Source organism: Endocarpon pusillum (assembly GCF_000464535.1).
Source record: "Endocarpon pusillum Z07020 unplaced genomic scaffold scaffold218, whole genome shotgun sequence".
NCBI lineage: Eukaryota > Fungi > Ascomycota > Eurotiomycetes > Verrucariales > Verrucariaceae > Endocarpon > Endocarpon pusillum.
The window spans coordinates 128,111-141,245 of NW_006916155.1; the positions used below are offsets into that span (position 1 = coordinate 128,111).

A 13,135-nucleotide genomic window follows, 5' to 3' on the forward strand; every position below is an offset into this window, starting at 1 on the left:
CGCACTTTCTGATCTTTCTTCATTATGGTTGTACATGACTTTTACAGGAGCAGGTTCCAGTCAGATAGCCCTCCGTTCAGCATATACAGCAAGGGCCCTCATCTCATTCACCTCATGTCCCAATGATCAAGCACACACGATGCCCCGAACATACTCCACATCGTCCCATGCCGCCTCCCATATATTGAGCACCTCGATCTCAGATCTGAGAGCAGAGGGTCTACCTGTCTTTCCATTTCCGGTTCCGGTTCCGTTTTCACGACCAGGACTTCCTCCCTCGACGGGAGATCTCTTTACAAGAGGCGACGAGACGCCATAAGGGTCAGTCAACCTCCTAGGTCTCACAATCGCGCGACATAATCTTCCGTGCCCTCTGGTGGTGTCGAGGAAGGGTCTGGTGTCGTCCTCGTGGAGCTCGCTGTCTTGCCAGGTTGTGCAGGTGCCATGGAGATGTGGCGGCCGTTGCGGGAAGAAGAGGTCTGCGAACGTGAAGTGCTGGGCCCTGCCAACCCTGGTGCTCGATGTTACAAAGGCGTATAGCTCTATGAGGAGTCCGGAAGCGGAACTGGATGAAGAGATCGCTCGTAGGTACTCGGCGGTACGGAAGCAGGTCAGAATTCGTGTTTCGGAGGTCAGATTCGAGATGGGTGATCGTGCTGCTACTGGTCTGGGGAAGCTTGGACGGAGAAATGGCGCTGTAGATGGTCCTTTTGGTAAGGCGTGTTTGTGGATAGGGCCGGAGTCTGGCGTGTTAGGCAGAGGGTCCGGTAACCTTATTGGCGTATTCGCCGTGGATGAGGATTTGCGAGGAGTTTGGTATGAGGGTGGTAGCATACTCCCCAAGTCTACTTGGGGACTGAGGAAGTCAATCTGGGCTGACTGACTTGAAGGGATACGACATGAGTTTATAGGAGAAGAGAGATGTATATGATCTTGGTCCTGATGTTCAGCATCGTCAGGCGCGAAAGGGTCGCTGCCAAATTCAGAATCAGGGGCTTCAAACTTGGGCTGAGCATCTTGGGGGAGATTGAAATTTAGGTGATCCGCGCTGCCCGGAACATGTGAACTAATATTGTCCTCGAGTGCCAGAAATGCGTCTTCGAGGTACTCTTGATCGTATTCGTCGATCGCTAATGGTGAAGAAGACAGACTCTTGCACGTGTCATACAAAAGTCGCTCCTCGTCCGACAGTTCAGAATGACCAAAACGGTCAAAATCCAGCGGCAAGGTCGCTTCCATGGTTTTCTGAGAATCGAGCTTGCAACTCTCAGCCTGAGCTGGCACAACAGTTTCCGCCGACATGTTTTCTCGCCTGGCAAAGTGGCTTTGTGGATTGTAATACCCTCTTTACAGGGATCTTCGACTACTGAAACGCGTGGAGGCTGGAACTTGAACGTACCGAATCTGCTAATGGTCTCCGTCGGCAATTCTGTCAATGAAGCTTGACTCGGCGATTGCTTGTAACCAATCTGTTTTGCGAGCTACTGGACTTCAGCTCACTTTGAACGGTATTGCTGGTATGAACAGCTTCTGTGAAAAGTACATCGTACGCGTGTTGCACTTTGAGCTTGCGCAGCCCATTGTGCCATTAGCTAGTAACGCCTTTCATTTCTTCGTGGCGGGCACTCCAGTGGTCCAGCAGCTGTTATTATGGCTCCACGAAAGGTGGATAGTGGAATAGAGATGGCATCTAACGGTGAAAATGATGGTTCATGAGGTCGGGTCTTACAGTATCATGCACCAAATCTTGACCGCGCCTTGACACCCAGTTGGGCTTGCCTCAGCCCACAGCCATGCTCTTTTGGCTTGGTCGCTAACTAAGTCAGAGTGCGCCAGGCAGGTCTGAGGTCAAGAAAAATTACGGGCTGATTGTCACTATTTCATTTGACTTCACCTTTATAAGCTCTGGGCCTGCTGACTCCTGAAGCAATGGGGCACTGCATTAGATGGCCCCCTGGCGTTCGAGTGTCTGATTTTGAAGCCAAAGAATCCTAGAAAAAAAAGTGGTTACTTAGGGGTCATATTAAGTGGCATCTCTTGTAACATTTTAGGTTGGATATAAGCTTCGACCCAGAAAGGCTTGGAATAACGCTTACAGGGATGATATTATTCTTGGTATGCTACCTCTTAGCGGATTTTAACAACTTCTGATGCACGACTCTGTGGAGCAGTATCGGCTCAATGCGTGGATTGTAGTGTGTAGCTATCTAGGAAATCTAAATGCAAAGTTCGGATGGAATAACGCCGCAGGCGCCAAGGCCCCATAACTCCGTACTGCAGTGTTGTATAGCTAGCACCAAATCCTCTGCACAACATCATCTTACAAAACAGCCAGAATACAAGTTCTCAATCCTGCAGCGTAACGACCAACACGCACGATGCCATTTGAAAGAATCCTTATATGTGGCGCAGGTGTAGCTGGTTCAGTATTAGCCTATTGGCTCGCCAAACATGACTTCGATGTGGTCGTCGTCGAACGATCGAAAACCGAACAGACAGCTGGACAAGGCCTCGAAATTGAAGAACCAGCGTTGATGATTATGAAGTCGATGGGCGTCCTTGACAAGCTCAACCAAAAGAAGACTGGTGAAATGGGATTCAATCTTGTCGACGAGCAAGCTCGTTCACATGGCATTTTGGAGGTTGGTGGCATTAGTCCTACAGGTGCCCTCGAACTCTTGCGGGGTGACCTGACTCAAATTCTCCTCCAATCCGCCGACGGATCCACCAATGTCACCTACCAGTTCGAGACCACAATACAGAGCCTGAGACAAACACAGGACAAAATTATCGTCGACCTAGAAAACAGAAATGACAAAACCATCGCGACCGAGGAATTCGACTTGGTGGTAGGTGCGGATGGAGTAAGATCACGCACGAGACAGCTCGTCATGGGCTCGCCCGAGGAGCTCAATTGTTTCAAGCCAGTCGGCGCCTTTGTTGCATACTTCTCCATCCCTAGAGAAGATTAAGACTGGCCCTATTCCCAACTATGTCATTTCACAGGCCGGCGAATTATATGGATGCGGCCACTAGGAAAGGAATCTAAGATGACATCGGTATACCTCATCCACGTTCATGACGACGTTCCCAACCTACGTCGAGCAAATGCTGCTGGCGACAGACTGAAGCAAAAGGAAGCCTTCGCGGAAATTTACATTGGCCTAGGCTGGGAAACACCAAGGGTCATCCAGCTGATGATGAGAGCCGAGAATTTCTATTCCGATGAGCTTGTGCAGGTCAAACTTCAGGAGTGGTCTCAGAACCGAGTGGTCCTCCTTGGTGATGCAGCTTGGGCCCCATCTCCATTTACCGGCGAAGGAAATCAGCTGGCAATCATAGGTGCTTGAGTACTAGCTCAGGAATTGTCAAGGAATCGGAATCTGGTGGCATTTGAGATGTATGAGAAGAGACTGCGCTCATATGTAGAGAATGCCCAGAGCATACCACTTGGCGGCTATGGACCATACATTTTCAACCCGCAGACTAGTTGGGGCATTTGGCTGCTTCGGACGATCTTCCGTCTCGGTTCAAGAACGATCCGCTTTGTTTCGTGCTTGAAGTTGCCGAGGAAGTTGCCAGATCAGCCGCATCCTGATTTCGATTTGGAGATTGAGGAGGTTGAAGTAAATGGGGCACGGTGAAGTATTTCTACGGGACATTCTTGCCGTCGTTCGCAAGGGGTTAGCCCGCTTTCGAGGGCAAAGGTGGATCGAAAAATAGACTTACTCTGCATGAACCAGCATACTCTGCAACAGTAAGCCCACTTCCTCATCAAAACCGTTCCACTCACCAGAAACCTCTTAAACAGCCTTTGAAATCTACCTCTCCTTAAGCTGCAGCGACAGCACTCTCCCCCCCCTCCGGTTCTTCTCACAGTCATTTTCAAGGATAATTGAGCTATTGGCTGCGTAGCCAGGACTCTTGGCTCTGAATGTCCATCGCTGGCACCGCGGATATGTCTTGCCGCATTGTGATAATCGGGCCATTGCAGGGCTTAGCAGTATACGTGACAGTGCTTGGCTGTCTAGCCACCGCCACTGGCACCAGAAATCGAAAACTCAAAATACAATGAAGAAGACCGTTCAGCGAGTAATATAACGGCCAATTTGAGGAGAATATCGGAGGCCACATACAACAATAAAAGGAGTTGGGTTGACGAGAAAGAGATAAAGTTAGAAATTGTAGAGGTGAAAAGGTAGGAAACGTGAAAATAACTTAATTTGCTTGGATAATCGTGGGCTAGTATTGACCAGTTTATAGAATGAATCAGGCACAGAAATATGGGTAGTGTCAACAGAAGGCAATTGAAATAGTCATTTAGTGTGCGATGCAGTCAGGCTGTCTGGTGGGATTTGATGAATGGTATATAATATATTTTTCGACAAGCCATCTCCAAAAAGCCCCAGATTGTGAGCAGTGGCGTAGGTGTTGAACCTGTGCCTTTAGCACCAGTCACCCGCTCAATAGCCAGTGGACATTGACCAAGGCCGGCAAGCAACTGCAAAGGCACAGCAAAAGGCGTTGGGACTGGAAGGTCATTACCAGGTACGTGGGAACCCCCTCCTCCTCACACGAACAGCTGTAGATAGTAGTCGGTAGCCAGTAGATGTTCTACTAGTTTAATAAGCCACTAAATGGAGTAAGAAGAGATCGCCGATTCAAATCCAACATCGACTTGTTCTTACCGCTTCTTGTGCTTTTTCACCTTTCACCTCAATTATACGCGTAACTAGTACTCTGGCTTACATAGATACTCTTCTTCATGATATTGGAAAGATTTCTCGAGCAAAATAGCTAGAAAACCGAAAGTCGTATCACCATGTCCGATGAACCTGGATGAATATGTCGGAGAGGACAGTTAGGGAGGGGATCAAGATCAAGGGAATAGAAGCATCTAATTCCTTCGTTTGTGGCGGCTGCACACACACCAACATTGAAGAATTCGAGTCAGCTGAAGTTGAAAGGTCCGTACATTGTGATAAGACGCATAGAGCTGCTACAGTATTTTCCTTATGAGAAATTGCCATTGAATTTTTTTCTGGGGAGGACTGGAGGCCGCCACGGTGCTGCAACAGCGGGCCGAGCCGAATGAAAACATTAGCTGGCATGCAGATCTTCTGCTCGGGCAACTGGTCCGGCAGCTCGCAAACACTGTGGAGAATTTTGAGCCTGGCAACAGCACCATTCGTTATGTACGCCATTGAAACCAAGAAGAGAAAGTTTGACCGCATTCTTGAAACCATCAAAGACCATGCGAACTCACGACCACCTCCTCCTGGAACACCCCCTCAAACCAGCGTATCCACCCACTCTCTTGTTACCAGCAACTCAGCCAAGAAGAGACGAATGGATCATTTAACCATGTCATCGAAGAATTCATCTACTGCGTCAATGCCAAAAACAGCAAATTACCTCCCTTCCAGTCGCGAAGCTTTTCTCGAACGACTGGAGACATTCGGGCCTATAACCAAATGGCATGTTCCTTCCACGGAGGAAATTAGTGCAGTGGCATGGGCAAAACGTGGCTGGTGGTGTATCGAAACGGACATGGTAGGCTGCAGGGCTTGTAGTGAGCAAATTCTGGTAAAGCTAGATGCAGAGGAGGAAGCCACCGCGACGGAGTCAGCTGGACAAGACATCGAAGAAGAGGAGGATCTCACTACTGCGGCTATGCTACGACATCGGCTACTGGTGGAAAAATACAGTGACATGATCATTACTGGACATGCCCAGACGTGTCCTTGGAGGAACCGGGGTTGTGACGAATCAATACAACGGATCAGCGGCCTTCTTAATACTACAAGCACAATACAGACGTTGAAGGCGCGTTACAATAGTCTTGAAGGCCTTGACGTTCCGTCTGTGCACGTGTCAGTGGGGGAATTCGAGTATCCGACAGAGGGCGTGATCAAATTCAGATTCGACGAAAAGCAGCTAGAAATACCACATCAAGATACGCTACGGCTGGCAATGTGTGGATGGCAATCCTCTTCAGATCGAGAAGACATTGTAGAATGTCGCGCGTGTTTTCGATCATTGGGCTTGTGGCTCTATAGAGGAGAACAGCCAATTATGGAAAAATTGGACGCAGTCGAAAGTCACCTAGAGTACTGCCCTTGGCGCTCGGCCAGTGCTCAGAGAACAGAAACTTGGTGGGATGAAAAGAAGACAATGGTACCGGCTTGGGTATTGGTTGCAAGAACGATTAGGGAAGTTGCCCATCGTCCAACTGTTGATGGCACGGCCGAGACGCAGCAGGAAGAACCAACCGTATTGGGAGAACAGGAGCGAGAGACGAAAGTGAAAGAGTTGTTGCGACGGGTGAAAGAATTGAAGAAACCTTTCAATGTCAAAGCATTGCTGCGGAAGAAGCCCGCATCGAGTTAGATTGAGCCAATGTCAGCGAAGCACATCACCCAGTCCACCTCTTCAAGGGCTTGTCGGACTTGTAAGGACTGGAATCTAGCTGGCCACCTTTCATATTGTGTTTTGATATCCACCATTTGATCTGTCTTCCACTCTCGATGTCTCAAGTCCTCCAATCTACCGATAACATCTCCGAGCTTGCGTTTGTAACAGCCTTACTGGTGAAAATATGGACCAAATAATATAATTCGACGCGGCTGAGGTGACCACTTCCCCGGAGCACTGATATCTGTTGATCTTTCCAAATGATCGCCCACTTGGTGGAAAGTGGCTAGTTCATAGACTGCCAGGTCCGTGCTCGTGCCCGAAGCCCTCTAATTTAGTCCCTATGCTACCGCAATCGATAACTATCCTTGTGGGTCCGTGGAGCTAACGTGCCAAGCGAGGTTCACTCTGAGGAGATTGACCAATTCCATTGTGATCGTGGTTTAGAGGGGTTTGATCAGATTTGAAAGAAGCACAGATGTACTACGTAAGAACAAAGAATCAGACGATATTTGATGAAGGAAAGTGACGTTAGGCGCCCCCCAGTTAATCCCAGACTGTTCTTGGGGGTGGCCTTCCCACCTGAGACCCCGCCAAAACCTCCCTGCCCCGCACGACAAGATTCGAGCCAACAGAACGTAGCTCGCAACCAGGGTAGATATCCAGCTCAACGGAAGTATTGGACCGTGGACGTAACTACCACAATCATTTCTGGGCTGTAAGTCTCAATAGTAATCATCTAAGGGCATAGATTGTGTCCAAGAAGGCTGAAAGCAACAAAGAATTAACCAACGGGGTGCGGTGGGGTCCCTCCGGTCTGTTTCGGATCATTGGGGTTTCAACAACCCCCAAATTCGGAAGAGGACACTGAGCCTGAGGGTGATCCTTCAACCACCATAGGGACTCTGTGGGGTGCGTGATAAATTTTTCTACTCCGTACTAAGCTAGGATACTTCCTTTGGAGGGTCAATTGAAACCCCTTGCTATCCAATCAGAGCTATTCCCCGCACTCTTAACGCCCACTTTCCCGCATCGCCGGAGTTGGAACCACCGTAACAAAGTAGGTGCGGCTTGCACAGCACCAGCTCAAGCTACTGCTGCTGACCTTCGGAAGACAGACAGTGCTCCGAACGGTGAAGTCTGGTTCCTGCGGTCTGACCTCAACTCTGCAGGAACATTCCATATCACTGCCCCTCCTCATCGTTGTCGTCGCTCAAGCGAGCACCAGTGAATCCCAGGAAGCCTGTGCGATTGACCTCCGGAACCTGATCCAGCGTGCACTGAGGCAATAGCTGTACTGAAGTGCAGCTCCACGGAGATAGAGTTGGAGAGCTGGCTAGAGGTAGAGGCTTGAGGTCCATCGTAAGTCTAATTAGCATCTTTACTCGTCCCAACGTTTGCTGCTTTCGTGCTCAGTTTGGGCGGACAATAAGTGGGTGTTCAAGAATCGGATCATTGGAGTATCTCAAAGCGAAGCATAATGTGCTGACGACAAACTTCCTTGAAGTCTGCCTACCCGCGTGCTCGTACCCTTTCGATCTCAAAACCCTCTCCCGTACCAACATGTCATCGCCCACTGCAAACCGTGTAAAGGACACCGCAAAATCAGCGGCTACCAAGGTTGAGAATGCTGCGACTGAAGCTGTCAACAATCCTAAAAAAGCCAAGAATGACTTTCTTCACCAGCCAATTGTGCGGGCTGCATTACCCTTCGTCAACGGCGGCCTTTCAGGCATGATTGCGACCGCGTGTATTCAACCCATTGATATGATCAAGGTCCGTCTTCAGCTTGCCGGCGAAGGTGTTCGGACGGGGCCCAGACCAAGCCCTCTCACCATCACAAAAGACATCATTGCACAAGGCAAGGTTTTGGATCTGTATACCGGTCTCAGTGCAGGATTGCTCCGTCAAGCAGTCTATACAACGGCTCGCTTGGGCTTCTTCGACACCTTTCAGAACATACTGACTGCACGCGCAGAGAAGAGAGGCACAAACATAACGTTCGCCGAGCGAGCTGCTGCGGGTCTGGGGGCTGGCGGTTTGGCTGCTATGATTGGCAACCCTGCTGATCTCGCTCTCATTCGAATGCAGTCGGATGGGCTGAAGCCAAAAGACAAACGTGCAAATTATCGATCAGTCTTCGATGCTCTGAAACGAATCACTGCGACAGAAGGCATTGGTGCACTATGGGCAGGTGCATATCCGACAGTGATCCGGGCAATGGCGCTGAATTTTGGCCAACTGAGTTTCTTTGCCGAGTCAAAAGCACAACTCAGGAAACGTGCACCATCTTTGTCTGAGTCAACGAGGACATTCGGTGCATCTGCAATTGCTGGCTTTTTTGCCTCGTTCTTCAGCCTGCCGTTCGACTTCATCAAGACCAGATTGCAAAAACAATCAAAAGGACCGGATGGAAAATACCCATACAGTGGATTATTGGATTGTGCGCGGAAAGTGATACGAGACGAAGGCTGGCTCAGATTCTATCGAGGTTTCGGGACCTATTATGTCAGAATCGCTCCTCACGCGTGAGTTTTCCTAGCTTCATCCCGTTGGTAGATGCTAACTGGCTGTCAGCATGGTGACGTTAATTGTCGCCGATTACCTGAAATTGATCACAGCTTGAATAAGCTCACGTTATGCTGTAAAGAAAGAGGGAGAAAGAAAATGCTTATCGAGGCTTGCCATATCTTTGCTCGAAATTGGACAATAGAACAGAGAATATATAAACCGTATAGCTAAACCTAAATTCTCCTCGGGTGGTATGGTTCTGAACAAGTAGACATCCTTTCCAAAGCAATCCTCGAATTTGTCAAAAACTCTGCGATATTGCACCAACTCTAGGTCCTCCGCCAAAACTCAACTAGGTGGACCGAGCTCAGCGCCAATCTGGTCCGAAGGTTGTAACTTACTACGCTAGGAGCATTTACTACTAATTGATGTCATTCATGCGCTAGTGATAGCTTGTGACGCCAAGATATAACGCCACAAAATCGCTTGATTAGGACTAGTCTATCCTGCTCAATATCGAGTGTGCACTCCATTAGCATCAATGACTGCCTGGCACCTTGCTGACATTGACTCAGTCAGCTCTAGGAGATAGGCCGTTAGTACAGCATTCCAAGCAGTTGTTATGGCCTCTCGTAGCCCATCGTAGCCCCATAGCGTATAATAGCGACAGCGGGGTCATAGCGTTAGGGGGCCTGTAAAGGAGGCGTTTTTCTACCCTGCTACTAGCGCGCGGCTAACATCAATTATGTCTGGTATCGTAGTACTAGTAGGGGTGATGCCGCTCTAACTTCCAGGCTGGTCTCATCTAGGTAAACCTGAGGCACAAATCACTCATGCGCAGACTCACATGTTTCTAGGCAGCAGGCTTGCTGCACAGGCCCGAGCCGAGTCCCTTCTGGTTCATGGCTCACTCCTTTTTACTTGTAATCATTCCCCTGGCAGAAAGTCATAAAATACAGAGATACACTTATATAATCAGCCTCTATTGCAGGAACCATTATTCCTCAACAAATGGCCTCCGGCACACACTTATGAATCACCATGCACAGGCGCTAGCACCTGCACGCAGCAGAAGGGATACCAGAAAAAGAGTGTGGACTACCTCAGTTTTCTCTGTCTTACAATATGAAATTGCTCGCTGCATCTTATCCAAGATTCTCGCTTTTCTGTAATACCTCGTATCCATTTAGACCATCAGCTTATAGAGTTTTATTTTCATAAGCGGATCTCGGCTACCTCATCCTAGTAGCATGTGAGAAGGAGAGATAAAGGAGGGGCATCAATTTCGGATCCTTTGGACTTAAACTTACGGGCCGTAGGTCCCTGGGAGCATCACAGATTACGTACTGATTCCGCCTCCATTTGACTTTCCACTGTGGCTTAGTTTCTGAGTCGTTGGGTGGAAACGCGCTATTGAGAAACATGAACAGTTTCTTTTCGCTGATGTGGTAGTCGTCAATCGTTTGCTGCTGTAATGGGGATAGTGAATGCAGTGGCATAGGAGCGGGCCGAGCGGCTGGATAGTCTTTGAGAGTGCTTAGGGTAAAGGAGTGAACAGGTTTGTGTTTAATAAATAATCTGGTAGCGTTTTGTGAAGAAGTGGCTAGAGAGTGTCTTCTTGTGAACTTGCAGACCTTAAATGTGTGGAGTGAAATAGGAGAAGTGAAAATGAGGCGAGGAGGGAAGGGGAAAAGGCAATCCAATGGATTACAATTGTGAAGCAGGCGTCAGAGGGCGGAGGAGCAACCCCCAATGTAAAAGTACGTATTGGTAGACCATGATGTTTCTAATGTCTGAGCCACCGCATTGCATGAAATTTAACCTGAATGCTATGACTGAAGGGGTAACACAAAGTGTCAGACATAAGCTAGTTTACGGTCCTTTACGGTCCTTTTGCCCTAACACAAGGCAAGCTCTTCCATTTCCGGCGCAATGGCGAAGATCCGCACCAAATGGCTTCGGGCGTTTCTTGCTCGACTCTTCAGGATACTGCAGGTAGCCCTGTCAGATTTAACTTGAGGCTCAACGAGAACGCATCCTGGATTGAAAGGCATTATGAGGCTCCCGTCCTTTCACAACCCACCTTCTCTCGTAGAGAGCAATTTTATTTCTTGGTTGCTTCAGCATTACAATGTCGAATTTTGCAGAAGCAAGTTCTAAATTATTCCTGAACCCAGGAGTTGTCGAGCCGGGGATCGAAGTCTTGCTGTCGACACCAGCGCGTTGTAAGAAAGACAGCCTTGATCCAATTTTAAAGAAAACGATTGAGCCCCCTTCGGACCTCAGCAGAAACACTAGAGAGAAGAGAGCCGAGGTTCAAGAGCAATGGGATGACAGTGGCTTGCCTTCTTTAACAAAGCGTCCGGAAACCGAATCACAATGGATGGTGCTGAATGAAGCATCGGGAATCTTAAGTCTCCTTAGCGTATGTAATCCTTCCATTTAGATCCTACACAAAGGTCATATCTTTGATCAAGCGTTTTTAGACAAGATCCAAGTTCCGAGCAATGTAAGATACATGCTATCGCCAGAAGGCCTTGTTGGCTAATAAGGGTAAAGATGCATCAACCAAGCAAATTCACACTCTTGCTTGTCTATTTCACAGGCCATGTTCGGGAGTCTCCTCAGAGAAGCCCAAATACCATCTTCCTTCAGGAACATATTGCTCTACTTTGGAAGAAGAGATTTTGAAGTGGAGATTGTACCGCCTCGCTTCCAAAATTGGCCTCTCGGAGGACCAGATTCGAGTCAAAGGCGTGGATTTGGTAGGATGATTGCGCGGAACTGATGTGACAACACTGACTGTCATAGAGTGCATGTACGGACTCCGTTTCGTGGAACAGAATGAGCGGAATACGAATAGACCATGGTCCTTGCGGCAGACTGCTGTATATCACAGATACGACGCGCCTGGCACAACGGCGACCTGCATATTCGTGGCCATGTCGCCTGTTGCCAAAGAGTTGCTGAGCCAGCAGGTGGCCGACTGTCAAAAACCAGAAGATATCAACCCTTTTGCGCCTCATGTGCTTTTACTGAGCTTCGCAGCGGCGAACTGGCGCCATTACCTGGTGCATCTGACAACTGTGGCCGAGAAGCATGTAAGTTGTGCTACATAGTAAAGCAAATAAGTGCTCACATATGAGTAGTCCCAGAGGGTCCTTCTAGCGAATGGTGAGGGCGTTGGACCAGTCGATTACACTCATTGCGGTGCTCGACAGCTGATCAAAATCCTGCAAGATGATCTCCTTGACGTATCTCTCGTGCTTTCTTCCACGATAGATACAGTCGAGCAATTGCTCGAATGCTGTCAAGAGAATGAGCAATTCCAACGTCCTGCCCATTATGCTGACACGAAGTGTCATCTCCGCCGCAAGAGAGGAGATTTAGTCGCACTCCAGAAACAAGCTGACCACTTACGTCTCAAGGTTCGAGGCACGGATAAACTAGTAAGCTTCACGTTCTTGAGGCGTTGTCATTCTCTTCGCCCTAATGCTATGGCGTCAGGTTGCGAGCTTTTTAGACTTGGGTAATGGATTTGCTCTTCGAGAGCTTGGTCACGACGCTCGTGAAGAAACTGAAGAGATTCACAAGCTCACCGAAAGCAGTGCACAAGATGCGGCAGCGGTCAAGCTCTTGACGATGATCATGCTGATCTATCTCCCTGCAACAGTTGTATCAGTACGTTTAGTCCCAGGAATACACCCATGGAAACGCTGATTGAGCTGCACTAGAGCTTTTTCTCGACTGCTTTCGTGGATGCCGACCGATCTCCTGGAAGGCCTGGTAAGCTGGTAATTCTGGAAAATTGGTGGATATACGTTGCGGCTGCCGTTCCCCTGACATTCCTGACCTTTTTCCTATGGTGGTCGATGGGCAGGGTTAGCCCGAATGTTTGGTGTGCATGCTTGTCAGGCGTAAGACGCATCCATCGACGTAACTGCAACGAGGAGAATCCTCGGTCACTGGAAGAGGGAACGTGAAACTCCTTTGGAACCAGCAGCAAGATGAAATTCAGCCTTGGGTCGGGCGTTCTCACTCTTCTCCCGTACTCCAATAGGAAGCTGGAAAAAATGTGGGTCTGGTTGCCTCAAAGCGAACGAGCCCCATCTCCGCCACAGCCTGATATCGGACAACCTGCACATCAGTATCTCCTGGACGGCCTGGTCAAGTTTCTCAGGCAGTTCCAGTGCCTACGCCTGAGGCTCAA

General features: G+C 48.9%; 6 protein-coding genes across 6 annotated transcripts; 5 read left to right on the forward strand and 1 right to left on the reverse strand.

The window, feature by feature from the left end:
• Positions 1–126: 126 nt before the first annotated feature.
• EPUS_04251 (uncharacterized protein) lies at positions 127–1,302 on the reverse strand (the record flags this gene model as incomplete). The annotated part of the gene is made up of 1 exon (XM_007803347.1): positions 127–1,302. The coding sequence occupies one exon, from the start codon at positions 1,300–1,302 to the stop codon at positions 127–129; it is 1,176 nt and encodes a 391-aa protein (XP_007801538.1).
• A 1,076-nt stretch (positions 1,303–2,378) lies between these two features.
• Positions 2,379–2,972, forward strand: EPUS_04252 (uncharacterized protein; the record flags this gene model as incomplete). The annotated part of the gene is made up of 1 exon (XM_007803348.1): positions 2,379–2,972. One exon carries the CDS (start codon positions 2,379–2,381, stop codon positions 2,970–2,972), a length of 594 nt encoding a protein of 197 aa, XP_007801539.1.
• Positions 2,973–3,050: 78 nt separating this feature from the next.
• On the forward strand, positions 3,051–3,350 carry EPUS_04253 (uncharacterized protein; the record flags this gene model as incomplete). The annotated part of the gene is made up of 1 exon (XM_007803349.1): positions 3,051–3,350. One exon carries the CDS (start codon positions 3,051–3,053, stop codon positions 3,348–3,350), a length of 300 nt encoding a protein of 99 aa, XP_007801540.1.
• Positions 3,351–5,193: 1,843 nt separating this feature from the next.
• Positions 5,194–6,390, forward strand: EPUS_04254 (uncharacterized protein; the record flags this gene model as incomplete). Its single annotated transcript, XM_007803350.1, has 1 exon — positions 5,194–6,390. One exon carries the CDS (start codon positions 5,194–5,196, stop codon positions 6,388–6,390), a length of 1,197 nt encoding a protein of 398 aa, XP_007801541.1.
• A 1,587-nt stretch (positions 6,391–7,977) lies between these two features.
• EPUS_04255 (mitochondrial 2-oxoglutarate/malate carrier protein) lies at positions 7,978–9,040 on the forward strand (the record flags this gene model as incomplete). Its single annotated transcript, XM_007803351.1, has 2 exons — positions 7,978–8,942; positions 8,992–9,040. 2 exons carry the CDS (start codon positions 7,978–7,980, stop codon positions 9,038–9,040), a joined length of 1,014 nt encoding a protein of 337 aa, XP_007801542.1.
• Positions 9,041–11,056: 2,016 nt separating this feature from the next.
• EPUS_04256 (uncharacterized protein) lies at positions 11,057–12,908 on the forward strand (the record flags this gene model as incomplete). Its single annotated transcript, XM_007803352.1, has 6 exons — positions 11,057–11,350; positions 11,531–11,690; positions 11,737–12,026; positions 12,075–12,374; positions 12,433–12,606; positions 12,660–12,908. The coding sequence occupies 6 exons, from the start codon at positions 11,057–11,059 to the stop codon at positions 12,906–12,908; spliced, it is 1,467 nt and encodes a 488-aa protein (XP_007801543.1).
• Positions 12,909–13,135: the final 227 nt, after the last annotated feature.